The sequence below is a fragment of the Limanda limanda genome, chromosome 1 (genome assembly GCF_963576545.1).
Source record: "Limanda limanda chromosome 1, fLimLim1.1, whole genome shotgun sequence".
Taxonomy (NCBI): Eukaryota; Metazoa; Chordata; class Actinopteri; order Pleuronectiformes; family Pleuronectidae; genus Limanda; species Limanda limanda.
The window spans coordinates 24,660,712-24,688,369 of NC_083636.1; the positions used below are offsets into that span (position 1 = coordinate 24,660,712).

Sequence of the window (27,658 nt, forward strand, 5' to 3'; positions counted from 1 at the left end):
ATTTAAACAGAACACAGAATCACAAAGCACCAGAGAGGAGGGGCTGGTATGTGAGGGTCCTTAACTATATACCGGTGATTTTAGCCGTAGTAGAACAGAAAGACAGTTGTGTTTAGCGGAGGAGCTAATTCAGATAGCGACTACACCACCCGTGTCCCGTGGCAATAACAGGAAGTGACGAAATGACGCAGCACGCTTACCGTAAACACTGGAGAAGATCCCACACTTCCAGTCTAAAATATCACCTAAATGCAAAACACACAGTTGATATCAACAAATCACTCAACGAAACAGCAACGGAGCGAGGCTTCGGCAGACTACATTATACGCAGGGAAGAGTATAGATTTTTCATAAAGAAGAGGATAACATTAATGCCTTGGCAGTGGCATTGACCTTTAATTTTGTATTTGCTTTGATAACATTGTTAAGTTGAGATTTACACTGAATATTTTATTTAACTGCTACTGTATTAAATGCTGATGTTAAAAGTGTTTGCACAACAAATGTTATGGCACTTTCGTTCATATGGCAGAACATTGAAAATAAAATTGCGCTATACACTACTTTTTAATTCATTATTGGATTTTGCGTATACAAATGCGATTAATCGTGATTAATCAGGGAAATCATGCGATTAATCGCGATTAAAACTTTTAATCGTTGCCCAGCCCTAATTATTTCACATGTTTACATTTCAAAATGCTGACTGTCTTACTGGTGACGCAGGACAAAATAACGGGATTAACCTGACCTGAGCATGAGACAAGCTTTTTGTTGAAAATACTTGAAAAAAGGATCAGGCAAATGGGAGTTGTGTAGAAATTCATGGCTGGTTGTTTGTGTACATGTAGGGTTCAGGAAACCATTTAGTGTATCTGCATGTAGATGTGCGTGGCAGATGTGTAACATGTTTACCTCAGGTTTCAGAAGTTGCTGTCTATGAAAATAATACTGTACTGTACGTGCACACTTTCACATAATTTCCTTCATTCTTTTTGTTATTTTCCACAGAAACCTGTCTTACTACATTTGCAAAGCCACTCGCTGGGACCAGGAGGGATGGAAGGAGAAGGCTGTAGTTCTGGTGGAGCGATGGACTCAGGTAACCCCTTACTAAGAGCCGTTTTCCTCGGTCGTCTGCGACTCACACGGCTGCTCCTGGAGGGGGGTGCCTACATCAATGAGAGCGACAGCCAAGGCCAGACACCCCTGATGGTGGCCTGCAGGACCCAGCATGCAGACGCCCAGAGCGCCAGTCGGGTCAAGCTGGTCCAGTTTCTGCTGGAGAAAGGAGCAGACCCCAACATCCAGGACAAGGAGGGTCACTCTGCCCTGATGCACGCCTGCCGCGAGCAGGCCGGCCCGGAGGTGGTGTCTCTGCTCCTGGCCAGTGAGGCCGACATTAGCTTGGAGGACCAATCCGGGATGTCAGCGTTGGTCTACGCAGTCATGGCTGGAGACTGGAAGGTTCTGAAGCTGTTGCTTGACACTTGCAAGGCCAAAGGGAAGGAGGTGATCATCATAGCCACTGACAAATTCCCATGTGGTCAACTGCAGGCAAAGCATTACCTCACCATACCTCCCATTGGTCCTCTCAATCAAACAGACAAAATGGCATCAGCAGCTCCTGCATCTCCCTCTGAGATACAGATCATCACCTCCCCTCAGTGCACCTCCTCGTCCTTATGTCCCCCAAAGACTGTCTTCTCTTTTAAAGAAGCCCATTCCTGGGGTGTGAGCTCCCATCCGTGTTCCCCGGCACGGTCACGAGGATTCGACCAAGTGGCGGCAAACAGACTGCAGCAGCCCCTCCTGAGGTTGAACTCTGAGCCCTGGCTAAAGATCCCAGCTTCTGTGCTCACTCAACAGTCTCTTGCAGCCTCGTCTTCAAAAAATGGCCAGGACGTCAACCAAACCGACAACTTCTCTGTCAGAGTTCCCATACTGGAAAGGGATAAAAGAGTAGAAGGTGAAAAAAAGATAGACTACGCCAAACATGCCAGACAGAAGATCTCTTTACCAGGTCTCCTTTCACCCCATTCGGCCTCCCATCCTAACCTCCACTCGGAGAACCTTGGAACAGATCCAGACTCCTCCTCTTGCCTGTCTGCTGGCAAAAACCATCGTACTGCACTTCACAACATGGCCTCCTCAAGCCTTCATAGCATCATCCAGAGGCGCAAGCTGGGTGCAGACATCTACAGCTCTGACCCTCAGCTTTCTGTAGACGTCCAAAATCTCCCAACAGACGCCAAGAAGCTGGCCCCCTTACGTTGCTCCAGGGAGTCCTTGCTGGCCTTGGGTCCGAGCAGGAGATTGCTGTCCGGGTATGAGCGCAGAGGGTCCGCTGCCCTCTTGTTGGAGCACAGTTCTCAGGCCAGGCCGAGGTCTCTGCCTCCTCTGACCCTCAGCACCACCAACGCTCCTGTTCTCAATGTTTGCAACTTTGGATCGGGAGCTGGAGGGGGTTTCTCTGAGAAAGAGTCTGACCTAAAAAACATCCTTCCCTCTGCTCCTCCGGGCCACCCCAAAGAGCTGACCAGGAGGATGCTATTGAGGAGACATTCAATGCAGTCCGAACAGTTCAAAAGCACGGCGTGAAATTCAGCTCAAAAGGGAAAAAAAAGCGAATCCTTGTGATTTGATGTGAAATGTGTTCAAATTCATGTGATATCGTCTCTCTAGTGAAATTCAAAGAGGAAGTACAAAACAATCAACTACTGCTCCAGTGTGTGTTGTGACTGTACGTGTAGCTTCAGCATATATGTAACTCTTCCTTAAAGATGCATAAAGATATTTTGGCCACAAGGGGGCAGCAGAAAAAGCTGAAAACACATGTTATAAAGTTAAAACATTGTTATTGTGAACTATCTCGCAGACAGTTAAAACATAGACTAACATTAGCACTAATTACGTTTGTAAAGGCAATTTTGCTTTCACCACGGTCCGTTTATTTGTAAGTTTGTTTGTTTGTAGGCAAGATTACACAAAAACAATCTCCATGAATCTAAGTGGAAGGATGCAGAATGGCTCAGGTGAGAACTCATTGAATTGTGGTGAGGATCTGAGTCAGGGGGCGGATCCAGGAAGGTTTTCTATCGCTTTCTGTACCATTGTGAGATTTTCAACCTTTGCCCTGATTTCTCAGAGAATAATTCATGGATCTCGATTCGTTGAAATTGGACACGTTGTTTAAAGGGGAGTTTTGTAATTCAACCATAGGTCAGAGCTAAGTTTGGATTTTGTTTACCCTGTGGCTGTCGGTTTACTCACCAAAAAACTTGGCCTGACAAATGTGAAGTGTATATTTTCATACTGCTGAAATATTTGCACAGCTCATTTATTCTATTTACGTTTTACAAATGCAAGTTTTGAAACATGCGTTGTTAACCTCAACATTTGCTGAGTCTTCTTCTTCACTGCTTTTTTCTTGGTGACACCTCTTGATCAGAGGTCGAGCGTAAATGTGTATCGTTACCTGTTCTTCTATGTGTATGACAACAAAAGCAATGCGCACCAATTCATAACAGTGTGCCATAGTAATATAAAAAAAAAACCTGTAATATAATATTATTTTCTAATGCAGCTTTGTGGAGAATTTAAAAATATGCAACCTCGTCACAATGTGGAAGCATTCGAAAAGAAAAGAATATATTTACAGTAATATTTTTCATGTTTCACGCCATTAGAACAGTTGGAAAATTAACAAAGGCGTCTACGCATTATGGCTTTGAATCAAAAATATGTAAGATTCTAAATACCCCCCCCCCCCCCCACACACACACACACACGCATCAGCTGCATCACAAGCATCTGTCACAGAGATTGGAGTCAGTATTTGGGGAGAGCAGAAGTACAGATGTGTAACAACAGCAACAAAGTGTGTTTGTTAAATGAATTTATTCTAGTAAAAAACATCAGAGTACATCAGTATGCATCAAACCTGCAATATCATCATGTGTCTGAAACACATTGAGCACATGTGAACTTACTTCCATTATCGGCTAAAAACATTAAAAACACAAGTGTTTCCCAAATATTTACATGTTTATGTGGGCGATAAAAAAAATGAGTGGACAAAAATAAGGATTAAAAGAGCTTGTTAAAAATCAAACAGGGATCTGCATATAGTCTCACTCCTCTGCTAGACTCCTATGTTTAGATCACAATGAGTAAAATAAATACAGAAAGAGTACCTATGTCACGAGATGATCGTAATACAAACAGCGGCATAATACCAGACAGAATAAAGCTCTGTCCTTCCAAAGTAAAAAAACAACCTTTCAACAGCAATCAGCTCAAACACAGTTAAGAAGCTTCCACATTTGATGCAGCAGCTCCGTCCTCTACAGTCTGCTACTGTCCCAAAAACTCTCCAATCTGTCTCGTCTCAGAGGGGAGTGTCGTCCCCACAGGTTTTTGTTCAGGCCCTGCGGTCATAATCACTGACCATCTTCTTGAGGTGGTTCAGTTTGGACTTCAGATATTTACACCTGCGCTTCTTCACCTGATAATCTGCAGACTGTGGGGGGGGGGGTGATAGAGGGGTGCGTTAGAAAACAGGAATAACACCAATAAGAGTATTAGTTATGTATTGGACTGTCTTGTGATGACACTGCCATGTTTAATCTTTTTACATCCTTTTTTGGACCAAATGTACCTTTTTGATGCTCTTTATCCTGTCGTACTCATCCAAGGCATCCTGTTAGAGTGCAAATGACAAGACTATGACAAATGACACAAACCCACATGATCTCTTGTTCAGATACATAGATACACAAGGTTTGAGGGACAGTTTGCTTCCTTCAAGCTCTCACCAGGTACTGTGGGCTCCCCTCCTCCAGGTCGTCCAGCTCTCGGTCCACCTCGGACAGATTCTTGTTGATGGTGTCCAGCTCCGCCTGCAGGTCCTTGTACTCCTGGTGCTCGCGGTCGAATTCACGCTTGCAGTCGTTGCGCTCCTTCTCGTTTGTTATCGGAGACACTTCACTGAAGCAGAGAACAAGTGGAAAGAGAGAGAGAGGCGGGGCGAAGGGATGAAAAAGGAAAATAAATTGCCAAAGTGAAAAAAATATGTCAAAGCAATTAATGAAGACCACGCTTGGAGTTGGCAGTGGTGGAAAGGAACTAAATAAAATTGTGAATTACTTGTACTTTACTTGTTTATTTCATGTTTTGTGTTACTTGTTACTTCAGCTTGAAGACGCATTAGAGTTAAAGGGATAGTTCACCGAAAAATTGATAATTCACTCAGTTAAGTACAACTCCTGGTGAGTTCAGCGTTATTTGGTACTTTTTACCTCACTACATGCATCTGATAAAATTATCAGTAATCTTACAAAGGAATCTGTGTCATGTATTGAGTGCTAAAGTCATATTTTCTGATAGCAAATTCTCACACAAATTTCTAAAAACAAGTTTTGTTCTGTGAGTTAAATCGATCAAAATACAATTTGCAGTAAAGACTGAATAATGATTTTGTTATTTTGCAGTGCAAAATAATCATCACGTAAAATATTTCAAATCAGCTGTACTTTGCAATGGCATCATTAAAATGCAGATAACACAGAGACATAGCACTTGTATTAGCGTATTTTCACACACTGGTATTATTTTTGTTAAAGGGAAACCTGAGACTTATTTCCCCACATCTTTGAATGTAATTGACATGTGTCCAATTTGTCCATTTTTGAAAGGCAGCCACAAAAAAACTTCAGCATTGTAATAAAAATTGTCTGTGCTTTTTGCCACTAATTTATCATTTATAAATGTCTGATAACAATAAGGCTTGGTGTCCTACAGAGACAGACTGCTATGTTAAAGAGTTAAATCCTTTTTGTTAAAACAACAGCAGCTTGGCTCTGTTCAACACCAGGCTAAAACCGTGATTTCTCTCACAACACCGGAGCTGCAGGTCTACCGCTGCCTGATCAGTTGGTTTGTTTCCCAGAGTTAACCTAAAATTAAAAGATCTGAATACGGCTCCATATCAGGAGCTGAGATTTGAACCGTTCATATCCTCGTACCTGTCAAAGTCATTGTCGTCCAGCTCATCTCCTGAGGAGTTGTAGTCGGTGTCGTAGTCCTGTCCATCGGCGCGGCGAGGGCGACCTGCACGCCTCTTCTTTTGCCGTCCAGCCGAGCTGGCCACCTCGGAGCTACTGCTGTAGGGAGCACCGTTCTGCAGCAGCGCTTGGTTTTCCACAAGAGGCCTGCAGGACAAACACAATCACAGTATTTTCAATTCAATTTGCAGTTTCCTTAATTCAATCAGGTATTGGTCCCGTTGAGTTGACATGTCTCATTTACAAGACCAGCATCCACAACACATAGTTGCAGACCACACTGAATATGATCACATTCAAAAGGTACCACTGAGTTAAATAACTATGTTGAAGTAAATAATAATTAGAAAGATGATAGACTCCTGTCATCTGCAAACTATCATCCCTTTAATTTTATAGCTTTTTCTCATTCGCATTTGAAATCCTTCTGAAGTTCACTCCAGGCAGAAGGAGCAGTTAACCTGAACATGGACTCCCTGAGTTTAGGAGGGCAGAGGAAACAGTGCTGAGAAATCAAATCATTCTGGGAGCCCATAAAGAAGATTCACAAGGACCCAAAAGTAGCATGACACAAACAGCCTTGTTTGAAACAGCCAGCTGAGACTTGCATATGCACAACATCACAGGAATCTAATATCAGTGGTAAAAAAAATAGAGCAGATAACTGGATGATCTGGTTTTACAGAATTTAGAAGAAAAACAATGCTTGTGTGGACACTTTTTTTTTTAACATGGTTGTTGAAACGAGTTTTAACAAAAAGACAATCATCAAATAAAACCCTCAGGTATTAAGAAAAAGAAAGCTATTGATTCTTCAGATGATTCAAGACGCAAGTGTTGTTCTTTGGCCCCGTTTAGACCTGGTGTCTGTGTCCAGTGATCCGATCATAGGGGAGTACTAGAGCGTGAAGGTGAAACAGTGTCAAACTTCACTACCCTCCAGTCTCTTTCCCGTTAGGATGAAGCAAAGGGCAGCCTGACTGAATCTGTGGCAGGAATTGTTGATCTAGTAAACAGGTCGACAGTGACGTCCTGTTTCCTTCATGACTGCATCGCTCTCTCATTTCCTCTTCAGCACAAACATGTTTTACATAGTTTCGGTGTTACAGGAAGACGTGATGCATTTCAAACACATTGTTTCGATGAGAGCTGAAACCATTAGTTGATTGACTGCTATTCTGAACCCATTGTAATTTTCTATATGTTCTAATGTTGTACGGACCAAACTGTGAGATTAATCCAAATAAATATTCATTAGATGCAGCTCTGCCTCAGATTAGCGGGAGGCTCTTTCTACTGACACAGGTTTCTGCAGCATGTCACAGAGCCACATTACACCTGAGTGCTAGGCTGAGTTTCAGCGTGTTCACTCCAGGAAAGAAAATCAAGAGTATCAGCAGATACTTTCCCACTTTGCTTTCTCAATGCATGAAAGTAATTGGTTTAAATAACTTGTAGATATACTTATATACATCCAAACACAAGTTGCAGTTTAATTTACACACCAATGTTGGTAGTTTTATAGTTTAACTGCTTAAACTGATGTGTGTGCCTCCTATGGATTTGTGGCAATAGTGTCAATTTAATGTATTTCCAGAATTTCCAAGCACGAAAAGTGAAAAGAAAAAAATGGGGAAAAAAAGCCTGATCCACATTTTTACTTAATAACAAGCTCCAGCAAGTTTCTTGTTCTGACAGCGACTGTCAGAACAAAGTCTAAAGCAGTCAGCCAGTCAGTATTTATTCAACATCTTCAAGGAGGCGACGGCTTATTTAATACAGGTATAGTTGATGTGCTGGTTTATTCTGGTCACCATTATGATGTCCTCTGTGGGCTGTGTTCTGTTGTCTGGGAATGTTTTTTACATTAAATGTCTGTACCAGTGATAAGATCTGCTTACAGATCCTTTACATGTGCAAACAGATTGATTGTTTCAAATGATGTAACCCACTGCCCACATACATTTGGCATGGTTGTTCAGCAATACAGCCACTAGAGGGAGTTGAGAGTTTCTGCAAACATGGCAACGATGGACGAGGTTGTGTTATTGTTTCTCTTAAGAAAGATACAACAGAGGCCGCGTCATAAACTGTTTGTCCCTGTGCCCGGGGAAAGGAACACCATACAGAGAGAGGCCCGCAGTTTCTTATGTAATCTTAATGTCTCCTCAAAACGTTCTGCCATTGTTGAAATGTCTTCCTCGTGTCCTCTGATCATCTCCCCCCCCCCCCCCCCCCCAAGGTATCCATAGGTACTGCTCAGTTTGGTCTGTTTCGTCCGTATCCATGAGATTTCAAAAGACGTACACAAATACTGACAACTGTAGTATGGACAGAAGGTCTGTGCTCGGACAAAATAAAGATAAATAGGTTTTCATTTTGGGAAATTGGCGTCATGTGCCACTAAGAAGGACCTCATTAAACTGGTGGGTTGCCACTAGAAAAGGTTGAGAACCACTGCTGCAGATCAAGTGACACAGCATTATTATATAAGTTCATTAAAATAAACTCCGTCCATACCAGATTCAAAATTAAAGTTACCTTTACATTAATTAATTTGTATTATCATCCATTTTTACATTATGTTTTATTCTGTCTTGAGTACCTTTTTTGTGGTACTTCAACTACATTCTGAACATAGTACTTCTGTACTACTTGGGAGTGTATGACTCCAAAACTGCTGCTTTGAGCAAAGTAAAGGATCTCACTTCTTGTTCAACCAGTTAGAATAGATATGACACCTCAGAGAGTGTATAGTTCACCTTTTAGCTTTCACACCAACTCTCCTCTCTCTCTACCAAGAAGTAACATGAAAGATGTGGATGGCCGCTGACACACAGTGAATCCTCACACCTGCCCCTGATGAAGTGCACGCTCTCTGTCTGTGTACTCACTGTGGCGAGTAGCTGTAGGGAGGTTTGTCGTAGTTGGTGCTCTCGTCATCCAGGTGGCTCCTGGAGCCTCTCAGCTTCTCAGGGTAATCTGCCATCGGGAGCGCTTCAGGGGGAACGGACACATTGTTCACCTGCAGAGGAAGAAACCGGACATGCATAAGTAACAGACAGAATTTATTTAATGAAGAAAACAATTATCTAGATCATATTCTGACAGCGGTAAAAAGTAAGGATGCAAGGATTAGTCACTTCATTAATTTACATGTTTTAAAGTCACAAACGGACAATTTGGGACGATCAAAAAATATCAAAAATATGAGTTATTCTTGTTGTCTACTGTTGCTGAGACAAAACATCTGACACCGCCCGCCTGGACGATGAGAAATGATAACCGACTTGATTATTGACGAGTAACAATGAAAACAGTCTTGATCCTCAAACATGCTTTCTCTCAACCATGTCTGGTATGATCTGCCTGCATGGACTTGTCCTCTGAAAATATGGGACACACACACACAGAGCTACACCCTGCTGCACGCCTCCAAAACAACTGTGTGGTTGTAGCACCCGGCAGCTACATGCATGTCTACACACATGTAGCCTCAGCACTTTCAGACCTGTTCCCACAAGCTACAGGGAATTAAACGCAGCCTGTTCCCAGTATCGTGTTGCCGCTGTGGCGTTGGATGTCGGCTGGCTGGTGGGCTTTGTGGCGCAGAGGACCAGTCCAACCTGCTCTTCCTCTTCACTGCTCTGAGGACATGGCTGAGCTGAATGCCATCACGACGTCCACCTTTTTACAGAGTGACTCACCTGCTCATCACTGCTTACTGGGTTAAATGTGAGAGTTGTTGCAAAGCACTTGTGTGAAAAGCTTCAGAAACCATGACTCACAAAACAAAATTGCATTCGGATTATAAAATGCTTGAATATTGTGACATTATTAGGTGCAGGGTGTTATTGCTTCAGCTCTTCCTGCTTTATGACAGGGTGACATAAGATTGAAACTGCTCGTCGTGCAGACGCCACACCCTGAAACCAAGCGGGCTGTAAAGTAGGAGCTGGCTGCTAAATAGTTCCCCTTCCCCCGCAGACAAACAGGTTGTACAACTTCAAACCTAACACAAAAACACACAGTCACTCGCATGAAACAAGCAATTAGGACCAGCAAAGATAGCTTCTTTAGATTTGACCTCCCTTGATAAATCTGACAAAATGCATCAAATGGCAGCTATCGTCATTATCGTTTTTTTCTTTTAAACCTATGGATAAATAATTTTTCTCTCTGAAATGACATCTTCAAATGTTTTTTTTTTGTTTGAGCCAACCGTCTGAAACCCAAAGACGCTGAGTTCCCCGTCATATTTTAGAAAACTCAATCCATGATTGGCATTTTTGCCTATTCTCAATCATAAGAATAGTTGCTGACAAACTTCTAATTACTCAACTGAATAATTGCCACAGCTCTGTAAAAGGTTTGATTCAATTATGAAGCAGAGATGTGAAATATGAGTAATAGCTTCATAATTGTTAGGATTTCATTTAATACTTGTTTTTTTCCGTCTAAATCTCATCACAAGATTTTAAATTGAGGGTTGAAACACATCAGACTTTCTATAAAAAATCCTACGTCACCAAAGCTAGAAGTAACGATTTCTTTTTAACATTATTATAACCTGAATATCTTTGGGCTTCGGACTCTGGTCGGACAACAAGCTAATGCCTTGGACTTAAGGGGATTGTCAGAATGACGGTTCGTAGTCAAATGGTCAATAAAATGTATCAATCTTTTAAAATTGTCTTTAAAATTGCTTAAAATCATAAGACACATTTCAAGGGTGCAGTCATAAAATATATTGTTTTGATTCAACAGTCCAAAACCCCCAAAACATTCTGTTTGACATAATATAACTTAAAAGCTGAAATTAATTGATTTCCATGAAGTTAAACATTTAAGGTCACATACCCATGCCTCCACATCCTGAGGTGGCGCCATCTCGTCGATGATCTTCACTTTCTTCCACAGAATGTTGCTCTTGCCATAGTTTCCGATTTTCTGGCGAGTCTTCAGAGCAAAGACGAGCATGATGATCAGAGCGACGGCGACCAGGAAGCCAAACACCACGGCGATGGCCTGAAACGAGAGGTGACACTCTGGGTTAGAAGCTAATCCTCAGGTGCAGCTACAGGCCTGAGAGGAGGAAGTCAAATGGGTTTGTTCACCTCTTGTGGCTCCACCACACAGTAGTGGTAAAGGTACTGGTTGACGAACACTCCTGACACCTGTGGTCGTTGGTACTGAGCACACAGGCCAGCGATCTGGCTAGCCTGGATCGACCCAGAGGACTGCCCGGCGGGGTTCACTGCCACCAAGTAAACTATGGCCGCAATTAGCATTAGCAGTGCTAGGACGGCACAGATGACCATCACTGCTAGGTAGAACTTCCTGCTCTCTGATAGGCTCTGATGGGACACAATGATGATGAACATGGCCAGGCAGGTGATGAAGGTGATGGCTGCCATGGCAATGATAAACCCTTTGGCTGCTCGGGGGTCATTGTAGTTCCCTCCCAGTTGACCATAGCCATAGTTGTTTCCAGCTCCATAGCCGCCGCCTCCATAGGAGCCACCATAACCGCCGCCGCCATAACCGCCGCCTCCATAGGAGCCACCATACCCGCCACCACCATAACTGCCTCCCCCCATACCCCCAAAACCAGCCATGCCCCCCTGGGTGTCCCAAGCCAGAGTGGAGGCTACACAAGCAAATATGCCGACGCACATCACGATGATTATGATGCCCATGATTTTGAGGATGCCTGGTGGAGACGTCCAGCGGTAGAAATGCTGGAATTCATCATCTGGATAGTAAGAGTAGGCCGTCTGCGGAGCGGCGGTGCTGTCGATTCAGAAAAAAACTATTAAAGTCAATATCTGAGTGTGGTGGTAAATGATTTACATCAGCCGGAGTGAAGCAAAGAAAAGCAAACAAATAAACAATGTTGGAATACAACACAACACGCTACTGACTATATATCAATTAAAAGGTCCAGTGTGTAGGACTTCTTAATAAGCCGAAAAGGAGTTTCCATTTCATAATGATGTTTTCATTTGTGTATAATCAGCTAAAACTAAGAATCGCTTTCCTTACTGTACACTGAGCCTTATATCTACTTCAAGAGCAGGCCTCTTCCTCCACGTCTCTACAGAAGCTCAGAGTGGACAAACTAAACTCTGCCTTATCTATGAGATAATTTCAAAAACATGATTTTTAAATTCAATTCCTAAAACTATAATATTCCATTGTATAATCTTAAAGTGCATTAAATATTTTTTTGTAAAGTTGCTGATCATTTTTGAGGGCGCAAAAAATTCAAGAAGGAAAAATGTTCTACTTGAACAGCCAGGCAACAAATCAGGTTTCAAGGTAATAATCAGACTCTGGATGCATCAGATCACACAGTGTCAGCGACTTAGTAGACAAAATTTTAACAATTGTTGCTTGTCTTTGCTTCCATACCCAGGCTGTTCATACACAGTCTGTCATTGGCTCATTTGATATCATAGCAAATCCCCTGATCAACAACAGAAGACTTACTATCCATCTTCCTCGTAGGGAGGTGGACTTCCATGGGGTCCCGAGGACATTGCTGCTGGATCTATGGGTGCTGCCCTGTTAAAAGAATCTGCAAAAAGAGTTTAGTTATTAGAAATGTACTTTTATGTAAAATAACAATTCTCTAGATTGGTCTGTACACAATTGGGAAATAGTCACAAACATCTGAAGACATTAAACCAAGGCACGGCAAAACACATTCTCACATTGAAGAAGCTCGAAATAAAGATTTGTTCGAAATAAATATCACTGATTATTTTAATTAACAAATCAAAACTCCGATTTTTTTGGTCGAAATTAGAAAACTATAATAGCAGAGTGAGCGAAATTAAAGGATGAAGAGAACTACCCACACCTGGCAGCCAACATGGAAGTGAAACACCAATTTACTTCTTGATTTTTTAGTAGTCAAGACTACGAAACTGTTCCCGTGAGAGCAGCCTCCTGCAGCGGGCTGGCGCTGAGATGCTGTTCCCTCTGCAGATCACTGATCTACAGCGATATCCAACAACACACCTGGGTTCGCTCGGTTCAGCCACAGGGAACTGGTTCACGGAAATGTATTTAAAAGTGGCTAAACATCAAGTAAAAGACGCTGGAGCTCGTCACTCACCTGTGGCTCGGTGCGTCTCACCTGGGCTGTGTCGACTGAAACTGAAGCAGCGAACAAAAACAGTCACACCCAGATCCCCCCACCCCCTCTCGCCGCACAGGTGTCACCCATATACAGTCTGTGGTGTCACCTTACCGGGCGAACCCTTGGCAGGAAGTACCTGAGTCAGGCTTCGTCCAAAACACCTGCTAATCATAGACTGTATAGCTGCTAATACGGAAGGACATGGACATTTTTTTTTTGTTTAAGAGAAGCATCAGTCTTTCAGTCCAAGTTTACATCTGATCCAATCCGGATATAGACTGAGACAAGCTCTCACTCATCCCAACAGGAAACATCTGGCTTCAGACATGTATCTCAATAAGCGTTTTGCACTTTGTCAGGCACATTTTACACTCTGGTGTATAAGCCAGTTCTTGTTGTTAATCTTTAATGCGTTATATCCTTTTTGAGTTCTATCATTTAAAGGGTTTTTGGTCCAGGTGCAACATTCAACTCACTTTTATTCTGCGTTATTATTCTGGGTCTTATACGATATGTTCGTGTGAACAGTTTCTCTTTTTGTTTGTTACATAATGTACTGTTGTGCAGTCGCTGTAGCACTTTGGCCCAAGCTAAACTTCCCCTTGGGGACAATAAAGGATATTTGATTTGAATTATTCTTAGTAGTATTATCAAATAGGAGTGGACAGAACATGTCATTTTGCTTTTAACACCGATCTCTGGATTAAATAAATAAAAAAATTATAAAAATTTGATAAATATTTAAGTGCTTTACATATTATTATATTATATAATATAAAAAAAAATGTTTTGACTTAGCTTAGCACCTTTCAAAACCAGAGTAACAAGGTGCTTTAAAAAATAAAATGTGCAAATCACAGAGAAGCCAGATCATTCTCAGCAATGTAAATAAACAAAACAGATAACAAATGTAAAAATGCCAGTATAAACAGGGGAGTTTTAAATCACTTTTCAAAGGGAGGCACTGATTCTGCTGATCGGATATTGAGGGGCAGTTTGTTTACCATACAAACATGATCCTTCTTTGTTTGAAATATCAACAAAGAAACTCAACACAAACAAATCAAATAATTCCCAATAAAAGTACTGTAAACCCCCTTTTTTATTTATCGAAATATTTAGTTATTTTTGTGTTTGGTCAGATAACATTGACTACATTGATGTCTGTTTCCAGTCTACCCAAATGAACAAAATAATGTAAGTAACTCATGGAAAAAGGAAGCAGCTCACCACACATATCTTAACATCAATCCCTTCTAAGGTCATATGTTATTGTGTGTATCTTGGCTAATTGTTGAGTTTAGAGCCACAACTCATGATTATTTTATTCACCAATTAATCAGACTTATTTTCTTGATTAATGAAAATATTCGCATTGAAAAATGCCAGCGTTGCTTGTTTTGTCAAAAACTGAAAGATAATCAGATTGAGACAAATAACAGCATCAAACTAACATTTTGGAGGCTAACAAATCATTTTTCCTGTATTTTTTCTCGAAAATATTATATTATAAAAAGTTATTTCAAATATTTTTTTTGTCAATCAATACTGATTAATCAACTCCTTTCATCTTTATTTTGCTTAACTTAACATAGCACCTATTTTTTACAGTAAAAAAGACAAATGGTATGAAAAGACAAAGACCACAGACTCAAGTGTATTCTGAGGACAGGAAGCACCAAGACTTTAAATTATGAAAGAATATGGACATTTACAGCAAAATATTTACAGTTACACTTGCAAACACATAACAAATGGGTTTCTTTCAACAACATTTCCATTCAATCAAGAGGTTCAGCGTGTACAGTGGCATCGAGGGGACAAATGGAGGGAGACACAGTATTTATGCACTCAGGATTTTTAAGTAAAAAGAAACTACAAAAAGTTGAATCTATGAAATGGAAGGACAAAGACATAAACATTTCCCACTTCAGACATTTGTCAGTTGCATAAAAAAATAAATAAAAAGAGTGTGCAGTTCAAACAACCCTAACTATCATCACAGCAGTTGAAGAAAACAACAAGGGATTTGTCTAGACAAGCAGTGGTTTTTCATTTCAGGCTGGGAAGTTGTGAAATCAATATGGACAGGTGACAAACATGAAGACTGACAGAGAGGACGACGGAAGTGCAGACGTAGTAAACCTGGACAGCAATAATGCAGAAAATGTAATATTTTTTTCTTCTTCTACCTCTAGCAATTCCCACTACAAACATTCACATATTAAGTGGTTAGCATCTGATACAATTACAGTCACAGTATATCTCTCACACACACACACACACACACACACACACACACACACACACACACACACACACACACACACACACACACACACACACACACACACACACACACACACACACACACACACACACACACACACACACACACACACACACAGGACAGTTTAAAGGCGTGATTTGACATGTTGGGACATACTGTATCTCTATTTGCTTTCAGGCGGAGCATTAGAAGATCAATCTCACTCTTATATCAGTCATTATTTATAAACAGCCAGGAGACTGCTTCATTTAAATGCTAACTTAGCATAGAGACTGGGAACCAGGGGGTACAGCTAGCCTCTGTCCAGCTATAACAAGAAATGCATACAAGCACATCTAAAGCTCACTGTCACACTATAACTTGTTAGTTCAAATCACTTAAGGTGTAAATATGACAGGTCAGTGTTTTACAGAGGATCCTGTGCAAGACTTTTTTTACTTCCAGGAAAAAATCCTGCACTTTTCTTTCTGTAAAAACAGCAAATTGTCATTTTTGCACAATAACAAGATATATCTTGTTAGTTTTGAGCTTGGACGTGCATGTGGTCTTTGTGTTAGGTTAAGTTGTCCCATTAAGCCTCTTCCAAACATGCAGAACTATCTCTTTTAGCATAAAATGACATGTGTTCTACACGTGGGCCTAAATAAACTCAGACACAAAAGCTGTTGATAAACGTTTTGTCAGGGACAGCTGCAATAAAGATTTGAAAACACAAAGGAGGGTAAAAGCCCACTGGTGCTCCTGGGTTCATGACTGGGTTTCACCACCGGTACCTGCTTAACCGTCAGCGGGAGTTCTGTTTGTGCTCAGTGGTGTTCTCTTGTAGAGACGCCTCAGAGCTTTAGTCGTATCCGTCGTTCCACTCCATGACTTTATCGTATTCTTGGATCTTCTGCTTGATGTGAGACAGTTTGCTCTTCAGGTACTCGCAGCGCTCCTTCTTCTCCAGGAACGTTGGGTCCTGGGATGATGGAGAAGAAACACACACAGGAATTAAAATCTAATTCAGCTTTCATTTCATTTCCACTGTTTAGGAGAAGTTACTTATGTGACTTCCGCAATACAATAGGGATAACAGTGGTGATACTCAACGAATGAACTCCGTTGAGTTTGCTATGATAACTTCAGGTCCAACTTCAGGTCCAAACTCAACACATTCATAAAGGGAATGTTACCAATGACAACAAAATTAAATGCAATTTTATCTTGATTAAAATGACATATTTCTCCAGATTTGAAAAAGACTGAAAAGTAATCAGAACACCCACTCTTAACTAACTACCTGTGGTGTGAATAGGAAGTTTGTTTAATGTATCATTCTTGTGTCCCCGTGTTCAAAAGAATGGCAAGGGCAAACAAATACTATAGATAAAAAGAACGACAGACTAACACATTACATAAATCAAAAATATTTGGATTATTTTACAGTATTATGGTTCTGTGGGGTGATATGTATTCTGATACAGGATTAATCTGCTGCTGTCGAAGTTTGAAGGAAAAATAATGAACACGGGAGAACATCACATCAGTCTATAATATAACCAAACATGGGCATCAGAAACACACACAGCTGTAGACAGTTTGTGTAAAAAATGGACATGAAAATGGTCTCACATTTTTCTTCCTCCGGTAGTCCTGAAGGATCCTGGAAATACGATCCACCTCCTACAAAAAGAGAACAGACTTTATTACATCTAGGTCAAACAAATGTTTGACATTTATGAAAATTAAGGGCCACCTCTGGATGGAGCAGAGGAGGATGTTAAGGGTGGAGGGGAAGTACAGAGGAGACAGGAAGTGCAAACAGGATATTACAGAATAGGAAAATGAGGTGCACTGGAACAACAAAAAGACTGGGTGCAGTTTTGTGCTAGACAAAAACCTAACAGTGGTTTATGAGGACAGCCGCAATCAGACCAAAAGGGCAAGAGTACAGCACAGCTCAGTGTGTGGCAATCAAAGTATCTGTGCAGTTGGTGGAACAGGACTGTCTTGAGCACACAGGACATTAAAACCAGGATCTGAGCTACTGTGCACGTAGAAAACACCAACGAAGATGTCAAGTGTTTGTGGTCATAAGAGCCGACAATGGTGGCGCAGTGCATTAAACATGATCATGTGAACTCCGCAGTGGAGTTAATACATCGCTTCCTGTCTCTGTCAACTTCTTGCCTAAATAATGTGGAGGATTTGATGCTGTTGTGAATACGTCATGTCTGAAAACGACTTTAGGGAGAGACCAGTTTCTATTCATTTCTGTTTCCTTGAGAATCAAAGACCTTGAGAATGCGGTAAAAAAAGAAGCAGGGTGGGGTTTATGTGACAACAACAAACTCCTGAACTCCAGATCAAATACATCTCATCCTCTTTGGAAAGAAATAAAGAGGAAATAATAGATCTAAACTTCCTAGAATAGAGTGCACTTCCTAGAATGTCAGTGTAGCCTTCAGCCAATCAGGGCAATGGTCTGTTCTATTCCGCAGCTGCCTGGCTCATGCACATGTTTAAGGTCATGTGACATGCTGACGTAGTGCAGCGCTGAAAAAAGTCGGATAAAATGTCTAAGCAGCCTGTATTGTGCCAAGTCGAGCATGCAGCCTTGATGTGACACGCAACGCAACAACAACCTCTTGGTGGCACCAGAGGAAAAGTCCCAAGATCACTTAAGTCATCAGAACACATCGTCTATAGAACGTTTCATGGCAATCCTTTTCAAAGCTATGAAGACATTTTAGATTTGGTGGTAACTTATTTAAACTATTTAATGTTCTTTTAAGAAGTTTTAAGAAGATTTCTTATGATACTGTTGCATGTGCAGCATTTTACAGAGCAAGAGAGCAGTTGAACACTCAGGCAACGCTCTTAAAATTCTACATTTGCGTGAAACGTGTATTTATTATTTGGCTATTATTATTATTATTATTGAATTGGAGTTGAAACAAATTGTTTTTGTTGTAGGCAATTACAAGTGTCAGCTGGGAGAAGACTATGTATCACAGCACTTTAGTATTAAACCTTGAAGTGTAACAGGCTGCTAGATTACCAGTGACAATCCCCCTCTTGTACCACTACTTGCTTTGCAGCGCATGGCGAGTCGACACACAAGCAGAAATAACACATTTAACACTATAACATGAATCACTGCATGTAGAAACACAGAGGCTCTGGCTCGAAGATAAAGCTCAGGACTTCATCTACACCTAAACTGAGATCACATTCTGGCGGATCAATAAACCAGATGCAGATACGCGTAGAGAGAGTGAAAGGAGTCTTGGCAAAAGATGCTACTGAGATGGGTTTTTTCAGATAAGAAAAGTGAAACCAATCACCATCTGGCTTGTTGGGTTCTGGGGCAGGCCACGCATCATGGCGTCCATCTCGTCAAACTTCTTTTGGGTGGCCTGCACGTCTGCGTGGAGCTCTTTGTACTCTGCGTACTGGTCGTTGAACACAGCTCGGTACTGGTCCCGCTCCTCGTCTGTCCGTACGGTTCGGTACTTACTGCAGGGGGGAGGCACAGAAAGACATGTCTGTCTTATACACATTATTATAAATTATACTTACTGCCTACTACATACTGTGAAAAGAATCTGCGGACCAGCCTTGTTTCAAATGAAAATAACCCTCAGTTGCTGACCTACTGCATGCTCCTTTTTCTCAGCATCACTTACGCAATATAGTCAGGCACAATAACAGGTTTTGGAATGTGTCCTGATGGTATAGCTCCCTGTAGAATCTGCGCTGGCGTAAACTTTGGAGCAGCCTGGATGGGAACCACTGATGACTCTTGGGCCTGTTCGGGAGTTTTGAGTCCAGGAGCGGGACCTGGAGCAACCAATGAGCGTCCAGCTCGCATCTCAGAGGGAAGCATCTGTGCAGGACAAACAGACAAAAACACTTTCTGGTCAATACATAACTTACAATAACAATTTACTGTTAAGAAAAGCTTGACCAATATTTGATTATTATACATAAACTATTATAAACATTAACTGTTTTGGCTGAGTTGACTTCACTGAGATGAGGAGATCAATATTGATCGATATCAAAGAAGTCGTCTATGACCAAAGAGTTAAACTCAACCAACATGTCGCATCATTTTAAGCAGCGGACATGCTTGTCTGCGTTAGGACGCCATCAGCACTTTAGGCATCATGTGAAAACATCAGAATTGGCATGATTTAATATGTTTGGTCTAAGAATTTGGCCACAATGACTTAATATGCTGCAAATACAGGTTTTTTATGTAGAATTTCTGTAGGCTAATGAGGCGACCAGGTAGATTGCATTGAGTGGACTGTGGCCAAATTACTTAATCTAGGGCACAGGCATTCACCCCCCTGGGATATCAGTTGAATAAGATATTGTTCTGATGACTTTTAACATTACAGCTGCTGGCCTGTTGCACTGCATTCTGTGTAAGAAGATGCCTGAAGCAACAGCCATTTTTTTAAGTATGCAAAATGGCAGATAGCGTTGGGCTAATCCTTAAAGCTTGAGCAGAAGCAGAAGAACCCAAGACCAAAACCTGGAAAACAAACCAAACACAAATAAAGCAGGCTGAGACCTTACCTCCAGGCCGTTCAGCTCCCGGTACCTGCGTGCAGCCTCATGTCTCCACAGCTTGAGACACACGATGGCTCCAATCAGATAAATTACCATCGTGACAAACAGAAAGATGATGGCAGCAGTCTGGCCAGCCTCTGTTCTGCAGAACGCACCATTGATGCCATTGTTGAAGACTGGATAGGAGCAGAGCCCTCCACGAGTTGTGTCACGTACATAGATAATGGCTGGGTGAAAAAAAACAAAAGAAACAGTTTAAGTGTTAAAGAAAATCTCTCTTACTTTTATGATGCCACCTCAATAAAATGTAGGTGATGTAGTTTTGCATGTGGTGGTCAAAGTAATGAACAATTATATATATATATTTTTTATTTTCCAGCAGTGGTGCTTGAAATATAGCTAATTTATTTAAAGGTTCAGTCTGTAGAATTTAGTGACATCTAGTGGTGAAGTTGCAGCTGAATCCCCCTCACCTCACCTCACCTCCCCTTCCAAACATGAGAGAGAACCTGTGGAAACCTTCAGTTGTTCTAAAATTAGTTTATTCAGTCTGGACTTATGTGAAAAACAGAAAAACATTGCGGCATCAGTAGAGGACCCACTCCTCACGTAAATATAAAGTATTTCAATATAAAGCCAAATTTAGATGAAACACACTAGTGGAAACGCCACTAGGATTGTTTTATATTAAATTTCTGCCATTAGATCTTTCTTACCTAGGTCTTACACACTGGACCTTTAAGCATAAATAAGAGAGCAAAGAGCAAATGTATGGATACATATTGCATTCATTTAAGAAAAAAAACACATTTATTAATTTATGAATATTTTCTTTTTAAGAAAAGAAATCTACTTCTATTGTTTGTGTATTTCATTGTGGCAGCCTGACATATTCTAATTTGTCCTGTTACAGTTTCATAATGAATCTAAAAGATTTTTTACACTGCTCATAATAACATAAAAGAGATCTCAAACTTGGTGTTTTGCTCCGTTGCTGCATTGAATAGCTGTGTGCTGCACTATTTGCTGTGTGCGCGCTCGTGCAATCGTCCATAAAGTTGTTATTGCCCTTGAAGACAGTCAGACCTCATAATTTCAGCTGCAGTTGTGCACGTACCCGGAAAGTGAACAGCAGTTCTCTTTCACATGAGAACTTTCCCTCGTCTGTGTACCTGTCACTCACAATCTGTTGTTGTGAGTCTTCATGTTTGTCACATGTCCATATTGATTTCACAACTTAACAGCCTGAAATGAAAAACCACTGCTTGTCTAGACAAATCCCATGTTGTCTTCTTAAACTGTTGTGATGATATTTAGGGTTGTATGAGCTACACACTCTTTTTTATTTTTTTATATGCAACTGACAAATGTCTGAAGTGGGAAAGTGTGTATGTCCTAAAGTGTGTCTTTGTCCTTCCATTTCATAGATTAAACATTTTGTACTTTCTTTTTACTTAAAAATCCCGAGTGCATTAATACTGTGTCTCCCTCCATTTGTCCCCATGATGCCACTGTACACGCTGAACCTCTTGATTGAATGGAAATGCTGTTGAAAGAAACCCAATCTTATATAATCTCAATTTTACATAATATACCGAATAAATAATACATATAATTACCACATTATTCAAAAATAACAGCTAGCTGCGTCTCTAGGAAAATGCTTGTGTGATTTGGGTGTACAGCTCTGTGACCTACCTGCTGTCATGTAGAGCACTGCCAGGGCCAGGTTCAAGATAAACTCAGTCACGGGCCACCATGAGGAGTCCAGCAGAATGGTGCGGTAGTACATGGTCATCCCCAGCACTAATAGAATCACAGTCATCAACCAGGCCAGCCCTGCCACCACCAACACAAAAGGGGTCTTGGGGCCTGAGTAGTAGGACCCGCCTGTGATGGCTCCGTTGTAACCGCCTCCGTATGCTCCCCCAGGAGAGGAGTATCCATACATGTTGAACCATTCATTGTCTTTGTGGATGTAGGCACAGACGCAGGCAAACACAGCAGCTCCCAGCAGGAGCTCAATACAGCCTAGAATCCTCAGCAGGCCTGCCCAGGACTTCATGTAGTCGTAGCGCTGATGGTACTCCTCCACTCGCTCGCTGTAGGTCAGACCCGTGCGGTAGGTGTGCCCTGACACAGACTCCTGAGGATCCGGTCCTTCCAGAAGCTCCTTTCTGGAGTTGTAGCTACCTCCTGAGCCCCCATAGGGATCCCGGTATGACCCGGGAACAGAGGGGGACTGAGGGGGTGAGCAGCGCTGCCCCCCAGTGGTGCTATTGTTATTGTTAACGGAGGATTCAGGCATGGACCACTTGTCGCTGCCCACGGTGCTGCCTCTGAAGAAGTTCTTCCAGGAGTCTGGGACGAAGCGGTGGACTGGCTTGATGTCGATGGCGGGGTCGAGGTCTGGGTGACTGTTGTCCTCGCTGCCGCTGGGATCGAACTCATGCCCCACAGGAGGCTGCTCTGGCAGAGGGGGGGCCGGGAGGGGGTCGGCGCTCTTAGCGAGATGAGGGGCTCTCTGCTCTCTCAGTGGCTGCAGAGTGAAGGAGTCTTCTCGGGGTAAGGAGCCGTGTGGTACCTGGTCATAGAGGGGCGCCTGGCGGACTCGCTCAGAGCGTCCCTGAAAGCCTCCCCCATAGGACATGAGGATAGTGATGGTCCCTGAGAGCGCACACGGGCAGACACATGCATTTATTCAGTTTTGTTAAAGTGTGTTGTTTCAATCTACTAGATACAATGATTAAAGAACAGCTGCAACTTGCTGTTATAATAACAAATTTATCAATTTAGTTGATCTGCTAAAAAAATATTGTAAATTGTTTAAGTCCTGATCCGGAAGATATGGGAAACATTTGCTGTTCGATCGTCTTAAGTGTAAGCATTTGGGATTAGGTCTTGGCTGGTCAAAAGAAGCAATCTGAAGACTTCACCTAAGACCCTAAGGAACTGTGTGGCAGTAAACATATTTCCTTGAATAACCAGTTGGTCCATGAAACGTGAAAAAAAAAACTCTTTTGAAGGTGGTACCTTCAAATGTCTTGTTTTGTTTGGCCCAACATCAAAAACTCAAAGAGGTTCCATTAACTGAAATACAAAACATTTTCAAACTTGAGAAGTTGAAAGGAATATTTAAGGTTTTTGCTTTGAAAAGACAACAACCAGAAACCAAGACTGGATCACCAGAGTAGCTGGCCGAGATTTTTTTGCAGATCAACTAACTTTTTGTTGCAGCCACATTTCTCGAAGTGTGGACTTCAAAAATCAAATATATACAATTTACAATCCCAGAGGAAAAAGAAAAGCAGTCATGCCACCATCTGATTATTAGCTTTAGCTCATATTATCATCAATTCAAATCACTGAGAGAACAGAGTAGGCAAACAGGAAATACAAAGAGGAAGAAGCCAAAAGATTTGGAAAAAATTATGTCCACGAGAATTGAATTGGACATATCATTTTACTCCACACCCGCTGAATTCAAACTAAAGAAAACTAACCCTGGAACTTGAGGTCAACAGAGAAAAAATCCTTCAGCCAGAGCTCTAGCGAGTAAAGATGTTATCCCACCATCCTCCATGCAAGCTGAGTCAAGAATGCATTTTCATGCTGCAACTAAATTAAGCAACAGGTCGGACTGAATCTGATTCCCCCTGTTGTGTGACAACTTCTGCTCACGTATTGTATCCAGGACAACACAACTTTAACAGTGCTTGTTGCAGACAGCACAAAAATACATTCTCAACATCCAACCAACCCTTAGATCCCATTTGCGTAAAGTGGATTTGATCTGGAGAGGTAAAAAATGATAGGAACTGTGCTTGAATACCTTTCACACGCAGTCACTCAACACGACTTACATTGGCCCGCAGGTCAGAATGCAAACCTGGTATGAACAGAGATTTTGCTGAGGAATCACCTGTAAAGACAAAAAAAGGTTTTAGATGTGAAGGCTGGATGTTCTAAACTGCACATGATGATGTTCAACTGCTTGTCAGAGTTGTCAAGGCTCAACATATGAATTTAAACATGTCAGGCCAACATTGACATGAAGTCTTCACACTGCTAGAGCAGATTCTCTCTCCTCTGTCCTTATCCTTCTAGACCTCTCTGCTGCATTTGACACAGTGAACCACCAGATCCTGATCTCATCCCTTCAGGACCTGGGTATCTCAGGCTCTGCCCTCTCCCTGCTCTCTTCCTACCTCAACGAACGCACTTATCGGGTAACTTGGAGAGGATCTGTTTCTGAACCTTGTCCTCTCACTACTGGGGTCCCTCAAGGTTCGGTCCTGGGTCCTCTCCTCTTTTCTTTGTACACCAACACTCTCGGCTCTGTCATTCACTCACATGGCTTTTCCTACCATAGCTATGCTGATGACACCCAACTAATCCTGTCTTTTCCCCGATCAGAAACACAGGTAGCAGCACGAATCTCTTCCTGTCTGACTGACATCTCTCAGTGGATGACCGCTCACCACCTGAAGATTAATCTTGACAAGACTGAAATACTTTTCCTTCCAGGGACAAACTCTCCCACCCATGACCTGACTATTAACTTTGACAACTCCGTGCTAACCCCCACTCTGACTGCTAGGAACCTGGGTGTGACACTCGACTGACAACTCTCCCTTTCTGCCAACATTACTGCAACAACGCGGTCCTGTAGATTCATGCTTTACAACATCCGGAGAATACGCCCCCTTCTCACTCAGAAGGCGGTGCAGGTTCTGGTCCAGGCCCTGGTCATCTCACGCCTCGACTACTGTAACTCCCTCCTGGCAGGTCTACCTGCTACTGCCATCCGACCTTTGCAGCTCATCCAGAATGCAGCAGCTCGACTGGTTTTTAACCAACCTAAATTCACTCGCACTACTCCGCTCCTCCGCTCCCTACACTGGCTACCAGTGGCTGCCCGCATCCGGTTCAAAACACTAGTACTTGCATACCATGCTGTAAACAGATCAGGTCCAGTTTACATCCAGGACATGGTCAAACACTACACACCAGCACGTTCTCTCCGCTCTGCTTCAGCTAAACGACTCGTTCCTCCTTCACTGCGAGCTAAACACTCATCAAAATCACGACTGTTTGCTGTCCTAGCTCCTAAATGGTGGAATGAGCTCCCACTCGACATCCGGACATCTGAAAGTTTACACATCTTTCGCCGAAAACTAAAAACCCACCTCTTCCGACTGTACCTTGAATAAAAAAAAAAAAAAAAAAAAAAACTAACCACTTTTGAAAACTAACACTTTGGTAGCACTAAAATGGCACTTACTTATAGCACTCTGTAGTTTTGCTTTATTTCGAAGAAATTTTACTGTCTTGATTCTTGTTGTTCTTGGTTTGTACCCTCAGGGTTGAATGCACTTATTGTAAGTCGCTTTGGATAAAAGCGTCAGCTAAATGAAATGTAATGTAAAAAAGTCTGTAAAGTGCACAAAAAGTGTTGAGTTACTGCTAGTGAGCTGGCCAGAGAAACTATCACAGACCCTCTCATTTGAACATTTGCATTCTCAAATACAGAGCTAGAGATAAACTTCAGTAAATACTAACTTATATGTTCAGCAGATTAATAACTACCTTGTGCAGAAAATAGTGAAAAGTGAAACAGGTGAAATGCTCAAATAAAAGAATCTGCCCAAAGATATTTAATTGCTTACAATATAAAAACAGAAGAGGCAGCAAATCCTCACATTTAAATATGTGAGCTGTCCTGTGGACCAGTTCATCTCACACACCTTAGATTTGATCAGCTCCTCAGAACAAATACTGAAAGTCATGGCTCAAACGGATTAAGGTCTGTGGGCGATGTGCAGTCACAACAACCAACAACAGACAAGTTCAATTTTGGCTTGTTATCAAGTTATTACAGGGATACACCGACATGTTTGTTATTTTTAAACAGGAAACAGCAGTGATCACACAACATGAGTTTAGATGAGCTCCACAGATCAGGTCATGTTACCTGGGCAACCAGGTAATTCCACACACTTTTGTTCCCACTGAAACAAACATTTGAACTACTTGTTAACCCACAATCCACCACACTGAGTTGAATCTAGTAAGAATTAAAGAAATGTTGCAGCTCAACACTTGATCTCACATCCTAATTGACCTAATGCAACTGAAAGACTTCACACACACTAGTAGATCACTATTATATTTGAACTATAGAGAAAACCTACACAGAAATAATAATATTCTGCAATATATTTATATTGCAGAATATTAAAAACAAAGCTGAGTGATTCCAGTAATGCAACACAAAACTATACAGATATATATATATATATATATATATATATATATATATATATATATATATATATAACAGCAATCGAGAACTATTTTTAGCCATAAGTTCTCACCCCCACCTCTGTCTTCTGTGCAAGACACTTGAGAAGGATTATTTTTGTAATGTCTGATCCATCATTAAACAAAAGTTCCTTGTAACATCTGAGCCTGGTTTTGTTTTGGGCACTTGACAGCACTTAAGTGGCTCTAATCCTTCTGCCTCTACTACTCATCTATTGTTCTAATAATACTTGATGCGGTACTTTATTACTATCTATCGTTCATATTGCACATATCTTTGTTCTAGTGTTCATACTATGTTTTTTACATGGTTTCCTATTTTCATATTCATGCTTTCATAAACACACGAAACCTAATTCCTTGCATGTGTAAACGTACTTGGCAATAAAGCCCGATTGTGATTCTGAGTCTCACTCTAGCTCTTATTATCATTCTAAAAACAATCTGAATACAAACATCAGTTCTAATCTACTTCTCCTCCCTCCTCTCTCAAACACATTATCTTTTCGACGGTTTCTCTCTGTAACTCAGTAATGTAATAAGAGCTCGACTCTGAGAGGAGGAGTGTGCAGCGCGATACAAATGAAGCAGTCGTACTGAGGGTTCTTTAAAACGGGAACTCAGTGTTGGAAGTACCCTGCCGATGAGCATAATAAACATGTGTAGCGGTAAAGTGAGTAACTTCCAGCTCTGGGCCTCAGCAGCGGAGCACCGCAGCTGGCTCGCAGACAGAGGAGAAAGTCCACCCTCCACCTTGTTCTCCTTCCGTCTGCTGAACCAACCTGCTGCCGTTCTCTCTCTCTCTCTCTGTGTGTGCAGCTCCCTAACATGTCCTCTCCTGTTGTTTCCCACCGGGGGAGTCACGGCGGCGGCTGCGGAGCTGAAGTTCCCCTCGAAGGGAACAAAGTCTCCTGAAGACTCGTCCGCTCCGGACACAACTCGACACGAAACGCTCGCAGTTAAAGTCAGGAAACTTCTCTCCGGCTGGGAGTCAGGCTGAAGGCTCGGCTCGGCTACCCCGGGATGTGCGGGCGGCGTGCGGGTCTCCTACCTTGTTCTTCTTCTTCTCCTGTTGCTCCTCGTCTTCCTCTTTCCCATTCCAGTAACGTTACACCGCAGGTTTCCCCCGCGGAACACCACGTGACCTGCCCATCCCTCTGACGTCACCCGGACACAGGCGCAGCTTACCTGAGACAAGAACTCTGTGGAAAATATCATATATTTGTGTCTACTGTATGTGGGATATATAAATATATATATATATA

At 41.9% G+C, this 27,658-nt stretch overlaps 3 protein-coding genes across 5 annotated transcripts; 1 reads left to right on the plus strand and 2 right to left on the minus strand.

Annotated features, from left to right (window-relative positions):
• Nucleotides 1-1,060: 1,060 nt before the first annotated feature.
• Nucleotides 1,061-2,681, plus strand: ankrd34ba (ankyrin repeat domain 34Ba). Its single transcript, XM_061080417.1, has one exon. It carries the CDS (start codon nucleotides 1,061-1,063, stop codon nucleotides 2,600-2,602), a length of 1,542 nt encoding a protein of 513 aa, XP_060936400.1. The 3' UTR covers nucleotides 2,603-2,681.
• A 1,228-nt stretch (nucleotides 2,682-3,909) lies between these two features.
• oclna (occludin a) lies at nucleotides 3,910-12,608 on the minus strand. Its single transcript, XM_061069849.1, is given in 8 exon segments — nucleotides 3,910-4,523; nucleotides 4,662-4,703; nucleotides 4,819-4,990; nucleotides 6,028-6,182; nucleotides 8,942-9,091; nucleotides 10,927-11,094; nucleotides 11,184-11,859; nucleotides 12,559-12,608. Coding segments are annotated over 8 exon segments (1,512 nt in total). The 3' UTR covers nucleotides 3,910-4,424.
• Nucleotides 12,609-15,596: 2,988 nt separating this feature from the next.
• Nucleotides 15,597-27,516, minus strand: marveld2a (MARVEL domain containing 2a). 3 transcript variants are annotated; one of them, XM_061069826.1, is made up of 9 exons: nucleotides 27,445-27,516; nucleotides 23,902-23,991; nucleotides 23,103-23,159; nucleotides 21,768-22,736; nucleotides 20,076-20,296; nucleotides 19,175-19,374; nucleotides 18,833-19,004; nucleotides 17,118-17,168; nucleotides 15,597-16,464 (listed from the first exon to the last, which is right to left on the minus strand). In XM_061069826.1, the coding sequence occupies exons 4-9, from the start codon at nucleotides 22,717-22,719 to the stop codon at nucleotides 16,345-16,347; spliced, it is 1,716 nt and encodes a 571-aa protein (XP_060925809.1). In that variant the 5' UTR covers nucleotides 22,720-22,736; nucleotides 23,103-23,159; nucleotides 23,902-23,991; nucleotides 27,445-27,516; the 3' UTR covers nucleotides 15,597-16,344. The 3 variants fall into 3 exon arrangements, with proteins under 3 accessions (XP_060925809.1, XP_060925818.1, XP_060925800.1); XM_061069835.1 differs by lacking the exon at nucleotides 23,103-23,159 and having other exon boundaries at nucleotides 23,933-23,991; XM_061069817.1 differs by lacking the exon at nucleotides 23,103-23,159.
• Nucleotides 27,517-27,658: the final 142 nt, after the last annotated feature.

Bases quoted from the DNA above. Each gene is read 5' to 3' on its own strand.
- ankrd34ba (XM_061080417.1), top strand. From the start codon at position 1,061: ATGGAAGGAGAAGGCTGTAGTTCTGGTGGAGCGATGGACTCAGGTAAC.
- marveld2a (XM_061069835.1), bottom strand. From the start codon at position 22,719: ATGTCCTATGGGGGAGGCTTTCAGGGACGCTCTGAGCGAGTCCGCCAG. The intron at 17,169-18,832 runs GTGATTGGTTTC...CTCTTTTTGTAG, and splicing joins AGAACCCAACAAGCCAGATG to GAGGTGGATCGTATTTCCAG. The intron at 16,465-17,117 runs GTGAGACCATTT...CCATCATCCCAG, and splicing joins ACTACCGGAGGAAGAAAAAT to GACCCAACGTTCCTGGAGAA.